This window comes from Solenopsis invicta, chromosome 5, assembly GCF_016802725.1.
Source record: "Solenopsis invicta isolate M01_SB chromosome 5, UNIL_Sinv_3.0, whole genome shotgun sequence".
NCBI classification, from domain to species: Eukaryota; Metazoa; Arthropoda; class Insecta; order Hymenoptera; family Formicidae; genus Solenopsis; species Solenopsis invicta.
Genome location: NC_052668.1, coordinates 4,632,501 through 4,643,957, shown reverse-complemented (window position 1 = coordinate 4,643,957; position 11,457 = coordinate 4,632,501). Strand labels below are relative to the sequence as shown.

Sequence of the window (11,457 nt, the reverse complement as noted above, 5' to 3'; positions counted from 1 at the left end):
TTTTTCATGTTTAACGTTTTTTTCATGTTTCACGTTTCATGTACGTCATGTTTCATGTACGTCATGTTTCACATTTCATGTACGTCATGTTTCATGTACGTCATGTTTCACATTTTATGTACGTCATGTTTCACGTTTCATATACGTCATGTCTTATGTACGTCATGTTTCACGTTTTATTTACGTCATGTTTTATGTACGTCATGTTTCACGTTTCATGTACGTCATGTTTTATGTACGTCATGTTTCATGTACGTTATGTTTCACGTTTCACGTACGTCATGTTTCACGTTTCATGTACAACGTTGCCAGACCGCGAAAACGTGTCGTGACACATTCGAGCGATAACGATGACGGTGAAATTGTTTGATAGAGGGGAAAAGTATCGCCCACTCCTTTACAATTGCAGAAGCTTTAATCCTCCTACAAACGTCGCAATTTATGATCAGTTTTGAATCAGTCGCTCGTTTGAACGGTTCTGAGACAACGCATCTCTCTCGGTATAAACAATGGCAAACTATTACGTTCCAATCCAGACTGAAGCGTGCGGGAGATCGTAAGTATCTATACATTTTAAATTACATTTTATACTTTTATTGTACGTTTTACTCATCTTTCTGTTTTTTTCAGCACGTCTTCGGAGTCGCGGTATACGCCGCGTATTTTGGGTAGAAGGTTCCCGCTAACCTTAACATCCTACAAATGGATTGATATTGCTATGATGGTGGGACCTGTTTCCTGCTTTGTGGAAATGTCGATTGGCGATACGCGCGGCAATCGGATCGTTCTACCTTATAAAACATGGAAAGCTTTGATCGAGAGACGTGTGGATATTAAGCGACTCGCCCAGTCAACAGAGGCATCATTATCATCATCATCGTTAACGATTCACGAACTTTGCGTGCAACTCGTAAAACTGCGCGATGAAAATATTGTTAAATTATCGTTGCGTGATGTTTATATTTACCTAAAACCTGCAACTGTGCTATTTGTAATCAACCTGGAACATTGTGTTGAGCACATGTATTGTACGCTACATCAAAACACGATTACTGCCACTGAAAAATATAAATATTTAGTAAATTTATTGCGCTTGAACTGTATCATGAATAAACGCGAAACGATACGTATGTTGCACAGATCTTATGATACAAATTCACAAATTGAGTGTGAAGTAATAGCTTACGCTATTGACACTTATGTGAACGAAGCATTACATGAACAATAAAAAGGATTTTAAAAAACTCTTTAAAATGTATTTGCAAATTTATCCTTATCCGTTTCCTATTTTCTTAGTAAATAATATGCGAGGTAGTGGACATTAAGGAGGCGCGTGAAAGAAACAAACGGGTTGGTGAGGAGAATAAACGCGCAAGCACACGCTTGACCGTGTACGAAAAAATTGAGCGAGCGAGCGCTGTAGAAGAGTTTCTTTCTTTGAAAGTTTACATTAGTAATCGAGGAATACTTCAGTTGTTTATATGACGTAGATTTTGAAGATGAAGAACTGCATAGGCCTCTGCTTACTGTCAGAGAATCAGTCAGTCGTGCATGCCACTGGGCGGCAACCGCACACGAAAAAGAGCTCACGTAAACAAATCTAAATATTATTTACACGTGTCATTAGAAGCCGGACTATCGGCGCTTCTCTTTACTAAGAAAGATATCTTGCAAGATTAGACATGCCACTGGGCGACAACCGCGCACGAAAGAGAGCTCACGTAAACAAATCTAAATATTATTTCAACGCATTATTAACCAAAAGAGCTGTTCAGTGCTTTTCTCTCTCTTTCTCTTGCATCCACCTTTACCAAAAATTATTATGAGGATAGTGAGTGTTGGGGGGCAGCTGCGGCGGCGGCGGCGGCGGCGGCAGCGGCGGCGGGCCCCGCGGAAATAGCCGCGCACACCCCACAAAATGTTCGCCATCGTATCGCTTATCCCCCTTGTAATGACAGACATTTCCGATTTCAAAAGTACAGTCATACACACCTCCTCGCGGTGTGATTTATTATGTTTATGTAAACAGAGTGACAAGTACATGGTCCATGTTTACATTAAATGGTCAGTTGCCTCCACGCGACACATTTTAAAGGTGTCGGTCAAGAACATGATCCTCGAATCGTTATCATTGTTGATTTAAACATTGATTACGCAGAACTACCGGCTAGGTTTATACACGTGTCCCCGATTTAATCCCCCCCTCGCCCCGCCCCTGTCGCGTGACATCGTCTCCGGTTAGACCCCCCGTGAGACCCGAAATATTCCCCCCTTCCCCGCACGCGGCACATTTCAAAGGTGTCAAATTTATTTAAACATCGGTCAAGAACATGGTCTTCGAATCGTTATCACTGTTTATTTAAACATTGATTACGCAAAACTACCGGTTAGGTTTACACGCGTGTCCCCGGTTTAACCCCCCCCGGTTTGGTCCACCCGCGTGACCTTATCGCCGGTTAGGTCCCCCCGCGCGACCCAAAATATTCCCCCCCTTCCCCGCACCCCCCTGAGATCCCAGGGTTTGAATCCGCATATGCATTCTACTCACGATTTTATCCCTGCCACAAATTTACTTAACATACATATGTTTATTACCATATTAAAAATTATAAAAATTGTATATAAGGAGAACCCTATGCAATGCTTGTTTCAAAAAACACATTCAGAAAACTATAGACGTTTTTTCTCTAGTGTTCTAAAGTAAATTTGCTGCAGGACCCAGATAGCACAAAATATTATCAAATATTTACTAAATATTTATAATATTTATTTTAATATTTTATAAACATTTATCAAAACATTTAATAAATGTTTTTATTGCCGTAGATTGGACTGATCATAAATATTTATCATAAATGTTTCAAAAATATTTATGATTTATGATAATTATGTTGAAAATGTTTGAAATATCCGCATAAATATTATATTACACCATATAATCCCAATGAGTAAAACAATGTTTCTATATTTTAAAAAACAATTTTTGCAAAAAAATTCTATTCTTAGGAATTTTTTTCGGAAATTCCGAAGCGGTCACCCATTCAAGTCGCGACCAATATTTTAAAAAATATTTTAATAATACTTTTGATAAAGATTTTTATAATCTTTTTCCGTCATATATATATATATATATATATATATATATATATATATATACATATATATATAAAATATGTATAAAATATTTCTATAACATTTATAAAAAATATTTATGATAAATATTTATTAATATTTATCATAAATATTGTGTGCTATCTGGGGAATACGTATGATAGCAACATAATAGCAACTGTTGCCATCGGTTTGCTGTCCGCGTTTAACAGCACATTGACGGTATGTTGCAAAAATGTAAAATTTTATGTGGAACACCGTTCCACATAAACGTCACATTTAAAAACAATTAGAGCGAGTATTTGTCTCAAGGTTACAACAATCAGCTCCTAATTATGATTTTAATTGAAGTGTGAGCTGGTGAATCAGTCGCGGTGGCGTCTAGATATAAATGCCTGTGGCCGCAATTGACTTACGAGAAAATCCCGCGCGCGGTGTAGCCGCCTAGCGGTGGCGCCAGCACTCACTTGTTCGTGTGGGGCCTTATACACATTAATTCGGCTGAATTATATACATTCACCAACTATAAGATTTGAATGAGGTATTCCACATTTATAACTGCCCATACAGCACAGAAAATTCCAGCAACATTGCAGCAATGTTGCAATGTTGCAGATTGCAATGCAATATTACGGAGACATTGCAGAAACATAAATTAACAATATGCCTGCAACATTGCATTGCATATGCCAGTAATATTTCGAAAACATTGCAATATCATAATTTTTTAATAAAGTAGTGGCAATAAAGAGCCAAAACAAAATATTCGGGTATAATAATATATTAATTTAATTCATCCATAATTATTTATCCGTATTTAGCAAACTAAGGTCGGGCGACATTACTAAATTTTCCGCTGAATCTCTACATTCCATAACAGTACAACCGTCCATCGACAACTGTATATCGACTATAAGTCGACTCATCCAAGTCAAGCTTTCAAAGTTGACTGCAAATCGACTTTGCATAGACGTCTACAGACATCCTTCAAATGTTGACTCTAACATGTCTAGAAAAAGGTATGCAGTCCCGTAGTGCTGTGTGTATCATAGTATTGTTAAGAAACATAAATATTTATATCAATAGACAAAATAGGTCCATATATGAAGAAACCTCGATCTACAGCCCAATAAACAAACAATATTTTTTAATTGTTTTTTTAATACAAATTTTTTCATATTTAATTTATTTATTGTATTATATTGATATATATTTTCTAATTGCATCTTATTTAAACAAATGACAGAAAAGTTATTCCAGATGCTATTCTGCATTTGCAAAATTAGTAAAAAAAACTATAATTTTATATTTATTTATATAAATATTGTGCTTTAATTATACATATTTCATTTTTTTGATAACGTATATTAACCTGATCTACCAGTTATATACACATAAAGTGTTCACAGGTCACCATGAGGAATCAGTTCGCAGCGATCACGGAAATCAAGCAACGTTCACCGCGATTTGGATCCCATACAGCACAGAGAGATTCTAGGAACATTGCAGAATGATTGCATTCAAACCTTGTAATAAAATTATTGGGGATTGCGATACGTGGCTTTATGTTTGCGTCGCCATCTTTCTAGGGACTTGTTTTCTCCCTCGCTCGTGCTACCTTCCCTTCTCTACATCTGTACTTATGCGCCACGCAGTGCACGCTCTGTATCACTCCTAAATAAATCGTAATACTATTAGTCACAGTGTCATCCTTAAGAGCCTCCACCTGCTGCGATTACCCGTTCCCACAATAATTGATACCGTTGTAAAATTCTTTGATACGATTAATATTTGCCCTTACTTTTCTTGTCTGAATATATAACCATTTATATTAAAGACTTTTACAACAATTGCAAAACTGTATTTTCCGCTAAACGCAGCCAATTTTTGATAATATATGAGCAGCAGCTCTAAATCTTTATTGCCCGTTTCCTCCAATGTGATTCAACTCAGAGTTCATGTGAACTTTGTTCAATTTTGAACGCAGTTTAATCTTTGGTCAACACGTTTTGCTTTCCTCCAACTTTACCTTCGTTCTGATCAACTGAACGTACACTTCGTGCGTGTTAACCCAAATTAAATTTGTATCAAGTAATGTGATTGGTGCACAGCTAATGAGTGTGACAAAAAGAGGGAAAGGTTGGGCAAGGTTGGATAATTGGCATGGGTAACGAATCCCGGAAAAAATCTGGACGGCAATAAGTTTTGAAGTAATTAAGTAAAAACATTAAAAAATATTTAAATAATCTTTATTATTATGAAATAAATCGGAATTTAAACATATGAATAACAAATAGAAAATAAAAATTTGAATAACTACTTACAAGGAACGTTTGGCAACCCGAAAATTCAAAAAATTCTGAAATTTGGTGTACACATAGAGGAGTTCATCCGTAACACAAAAATATTTTTTGTTGGTGCCCAATTTCAGTTTAAGGGGGTGAAACATTCCTTTGAAAAAAATCGGATTATTTCTTTCCAAGCAAATATCGTCGAAACTATAAGAGATAGAGAAAAATGTTCTGAATAAAAGTTGAATGGCTGCAAGAGTACTCTATAACAGTGATAAAGAAAAATTTTTTTTTATTTTTTTTAATACTTTCCCCCACCACCTACCTATTTTTTTTCAAAATTTTTATTTTTTTTTATAAGCAAAATAAAGCTTATTTTATTACGAATTCAACGGTATATGACAAAGCTATGTTGCAACATTTCCATTTTTTTTAAATAATTAAAAACCACTCCATAATGCATGGTACGCGCACCCGTCCGTGCACTATGAAAGTGTTCCCCTTCGATTTTGACGAGTCTTTAATACGTTGTCGTACAGATCAAAATAAGGGACACGTATTTTTTTATACGTGCCCACTCTCACTTTTAGGGGTGAAACACCCCTTTGAAAAAATCGGTTTTGTTTTTTCGAAGCGTGTATCGTCGAAACTGTAAGAGATAGAGAAAAATGTTCTGAATAAAAGTTGAATGGTTCGAAGAGTACTTTACAACAATAATTTAAAATAATTTTTTTTTGTTTTTGTGAGATATTTAATTATTATTAACATACATTTCACATAGCTTTCAATTATTTGAGCACGACAATATTACATGTATACTCACGATGACATAAAAGATGAAACTAATTAAAAGAAATCATTGACGTATATGAAGAAATATGTATTATATTTTGTTTCGCTCGTATAAAATTTTAGCCGGGCCAAGAACGAATGATAATCAAGTTATTCTAAATTACATGTATTTTTATTATGTACAAGTAGGAGCAAGCATTATACATTAGCGAGCAATGTACATTATTATAATAACGCGGAACCAATTTCTGCCTCACTAGGCCTTCATCAGCCGCTATCATAAATATCTTAATATTAACAAAATATTGTTAAACAACTAAACTTGAGTAAACGACTCTCGAGTAAAAAATAGTTACATATTCTAATTGTCGTGGAAAGGTCAAAATTAAAAATTATACAAAATTATAAATTAACGATTTTCACGAGCCTCCCGCCTCTCCCGTAGTATTTGAATTATTGCTCCTCTTCCGCCACCGCGCCGCATGATTTTTTCAGCTGTAAAAGGAGGAGCTGTAGAAGAATTTGTTTCATCAATGAGTGGTCGTACTATATTCACCGGGACACTTGCTTTACAAGTGTCGCATTTTGAAGGCGGAAACTATAATAGATAACAAAATAAAAACAATAATAATAGAAAGTACAAATAATTAATGTTATTCATGTAACTAATAAAAGAACTTACTGGAAGATTAGGTTGATAAGATTTGCCACAGCTTGAACAGGATTTCATTTTTCACAATAAAAAATGTTGCAAATATACTAAACTGACGCAAAGCGATAGCACTATATTACTGTTTCATTTATACTATTGTTTTACGTATTTATACTACTGTTCTAATATAGGTATGCTTACATTATTTATTAACTTTACTTCGAACATTATACATTCAAATGTTACGTAAATATTTCTCTAGATGTGCGCGATTTTATAATTAATATTTACGCAGACTGTCCTCGAAATGTTTTCGTCATCTCCTATTAGAAAATAGAGTTCCAGGAAAAATCTTATTTATCGTGCATAATAATGTAATAAAATAGCATAATAGTGTAATAAAATAGCATTGAAGTAATGTAATACGTTGCTATTTTTCGAAGTAAAGTTTAATAACATAAAGTCACCTTGATGTCTAGACTAAAAAGAAACTCGGTCTTCGCTTCGCATGTCACTTGGCGCGAGACGCGACCGCGCCTCTTAATTTTGCATACCAGACGATAAATAAGATTAAATAAAAGATTTCTTGGAAATCAATTTTCTAACGTTTAAGCTATTTGCGCAAAATCTATTCGCGCGGTAAATAAATTCATGTAATTGCGTCTTTTGAGTCATATAAATATATCCGAGGAAGTATTATTTCCAGTTTCATTTGCGACGTCAATCAGTTACCATTCTGTCGTTAGTAATCAGTGCTTGACAGAAATTTCTGTAAAATGACGCCGTTTAATGTAGCAAACGTAATAAACATGTTAGCTACTACGTTTCAAATTGCGAGTATAACACAGACACCTATAACACCAGTGGAAATTGAAGTACATAACGAAATTAAAAATATTTTACAAAAAGCTCAGGACACACGTTCAGTGATATTGATAGATCATGATTACGTGCTTGATTTTGAAGATCCGTCGGAGCCACATTCCACGCAAGTTGTAGAACATATTACGCCTGCAGAAAAAGAAGAAGATGAAGGCAGTTTCGAACCTGAAGAATGCGTTGTTGATGATGAAGGAGGCATAGTCGACTTCAGTTATAAGAGAAAAGCTGTGGAGTTTTGGAAAAGTGGAAAAAAGGCCTGTAGAACTTTAAGTGCAGTACAACACAAATTCCGCAAGGTTAAATCTTATCATCAACTATACAGGTGGGAGACAAGTTTAGAAAAAGGTGGAACAAATGCAGATAAATTTGCATTTATTGCGGAATATGTACTGCACAAGTTTCAAGAAGCTTGTGATAGAAAATCAATCATTCATGATATGAATTTAAGATTATGGGCCTTGGAGGCAAAGGATCAAGTGGATCTACCCGAATTCAGGGCAAGTAAATGGTGGATTTGGAAGTTTAAAAAAGTACACGGAATTGTTTCTCGAAAAATAACCGCATTCCGAACGCAATTTACATTTAAAGATCAAGAAAATATACAAAATGTCGCAAAAGAATTTGTTTCAAATGTAAAGTCCAAGATCCCAGCTATAGGACTAGAAGAAGTTTATAATGCAGACGAGAGTGGCTTCAACCTTGAAATACATTCTGGGCGAACATTAGCGAAATCAGGAGTGAAAATAATTGAGGCAGCAGTTCAAAGTATATCTTCAACAACACATAGTTATACTATAATGCCTCTTATTTCGGCAAGTGGAAATCTTCTTTCACCACTGTACATCGTTTTGAAGGAGTCTACAGGAACATTTGGACCGAGGGTGGAAGAAACTCTATTTCGTCCAGTTAACATATACATCCAGGCTTCAAAATCAGGAAAACTCACTGCAGAACATTTCAAAACTTGGTTCACCGAAGTATGTCTACCGAATACTGGCAGTAAAAGTATGCTTCTACTTGACTCATGGACGAGACACTGCCCGAGCCAGCTAGAGCAACATGTACCACAAGGTAAAGAAGTTACATTTTTAACCATTCCAAAGAAGACGACGGGTATCATTCAGCCTCTAGATGTCTTTGGATTCCGAATTTGGAAAAATTTTGTGCGAACATTTTCAGATAATGTCATTCTTCAAGAGGAAGATATTAATTTGCACTCCCGTAATGAAATAATTAAATTACAATCATTAACTCACAATCAACTATCTTCACCTAGATTTAAAAACCTTTTTAAATATTCGTGGTTTAAAAGCGGATATGTAGAAACGCGTCCCGACCACTTTCAAAACCCTGTAGAATATTGTTATTTTAAAACTGAAAAGCATGTGCCAAAATGTAGTATCTGTGGAAAGGCCGCATTTATGCGTTGTGCATGGTGTGGCGAATATTTTTGTTTCAAACATTTTTACGAAGACTATCATTACTGTAGCACATATAATCCGTAATTTTCATGTAAATATATGTAAATATATATAAAAACTATGTGATAGTTATATATAATAATTGCACACAACTTTCTGTAATCATTATATAATTGTTAAAAATGTAAAAGGTAAAATATTTATAAAGTGTGTAGAGATGTATATAGGTAGAGAATAGGAAGATGAAGAATAGGTAGCAAGCGCGTAGAATTGTGTGAATGGATGCATGAATTTTAGAGTAATATTGTAAACCAAGACTCCTTCTTGACAATCTTTTGTAAGCTGAAGAGAAATATTGTATATCTATCTATACATATATCACTGTAAACAATTATGTATGGTTATATAAAAATACGTAAAATTATATATATAAATCATGCCTAATTGTATGTAATTATTATATATATATTTTAACGTTAAAAAATAGAGTTTCATCTTTTTTTATGGTGCGGTATACATAACAGTGTAATAAAATAGCATTGAAGTAATGTAAGTTGCTATCGTTATGCATCAATGATTTCTTTTAATTAGTTTTATCTTTTATGTCATCGTGAGTATACATGTAATATTGTCGTGCTCAAATAATTGAAAGCTATGTGAAATGTATGTTAATAATAATTAAATATCTCACAAAAACAAAAAAAAAAATTATTTTAAATTATTGTTGTAAAGTACTCTTCGAACTATTCAACTTTTATTCAGAACATTTTTCTCTATCTCTTACAGTTTCGACGATACACGCTTCGAAAAAACAAAACCGATTTTTTTCAAAGGGATGTTTCACCCCTAAAAGTGAGAGTGGGCACGTATAAAAAAATACGTGTCCCTTATTTTGATCTGTACGACAACGTATTAAAGACTCGTCAAAATCGAAGGGGAACACTTTCATAGTGCACGGACGGGTGCGCATACCATGCATTATGGAGTGGTTTTTAATTATTTAAAAAAAATGGAAATGTTGCAACATAGCTTTGTCATATACCGTTGAATTCGTAATAAAATAAGCTTTATTTTGCTTATAAAAAAAATAAAAATTTTGAAAAAAATAGGTAGGTGGTGGGGGAAAGTATTAAAAAAAATTAAAAAAAAATTTTTCTTTATCACTGTTATAAAGTACTCTTGCAGCCATTCAACTTTTATTCAGAACATTGTTCTCTATCTCTTATAGTTTCGACGATATTTGCTTGGAAAGACAAAATCCGATTTTTTTCAAAGGGATGTTTCACCCCCTTAAACTGAAATTGGGCACCAACAAAAAATATTTTTGTGTTACGGATGAACTCCTCTATGTGTACACCAAATTTCAGAATTTTTTGAATTTTCGGGTTGCCAAACGTTCCTTGTTAGATATAATCGAATAAACTTAAAGATAACTTTAAAAGTCAGGCGGTATGTTTCATCAAATAATCCTTAAAAAATTCTTTTTTTAGAATTTATGCAGTTTTGTTTATAAAAATATGGAGCAAAATAAAAAAGGAAGAACCAAGAATCTTACAGAATCGTAGAAAATGCTTCTCATTGAATTAGTGCGTGAAAGATGTAAAATATTAGAAAATAAAACAACAAATACAGTTTCTGTGAAAGAAAAAGTTTGTTGGGAAGACTTGAGACTTAATTTCATGTCCCGTTCCAATGGAGTTTCACGATGTGTACAGTTTCTAAAAACATGTTGGGACAATATGAAAAAGAGAACTAAAAAACAATATGCTGAGAAGAAACAAGCAATTTATAAAACTGATTGATATCTATTGGCATTTACAATCAAAGAAAAGCAATAAAAGATTGATGAATAAACTATTAGATTCTATTATTTTATTATGTTTTTTAAGCAGAGGACAATATAAAGCTATAAGTGATCCAGTAGCTGAGCAAGTACGGAAAATAATAAGACCGTCAGTAGAAGGCTTATCGAATGTTTTTGATAATGACTGCATCGAAGGATCTCAAAGTATGAATTATATGATATACTATATTATATTTTATTTTATTTTATTTCTGTAATATTTAATTAATGTCAACAGATTTTTCATAAATTACTAATCTTGAAATGTAGTTATGTTTTAATGTTATATAATTAATTTATTCCTCTTATATGCATTTCTTATTGTAATGTTATTTTATTTACTTTACAGACAGTTTTGATAAAAATGTGGAATTCGTAGAAGAATGGCTGGACTACTCAAATAAAAATATTATAGGAGGTGAAAGCGATATAGAAGAAGGTGAAGATGATAAGGAAGAAAACATA

The 11,457-nt window shown here is 33.8% G+C and overlaps 1 protein-coding gene across 1 annotated transcript in view; it reads left to right on the top strand.

Annotated features, from left to right (window-relative positions):
- The first annotated feature begins 10,457 nt into the window (after positions 1-10,457).
- LOC120357871 overlaps positions 10,458-11,457 on the top strand; it is a 1,424-nt gene continuing 424 nt past the window's right edge. Inside the window, exons 1-2 of the mRNA XM_039449662.1 lie at positions 10,458-11,157; positions 11,342-11,457. The exon at positions 11,342-11,457 is cut by the window's right edge and continues 424 nt beyond it. Of these exons, the coding sequence (XP_039305596.1) occupies positions 10,914-11,157; positions 11,342-11,457 (360 nt within the window). The 5' untranslated portion in view covers positions 10,458-10,913. The remainder of the gene's footprint in view (positions 11,158-11,341) is intronic.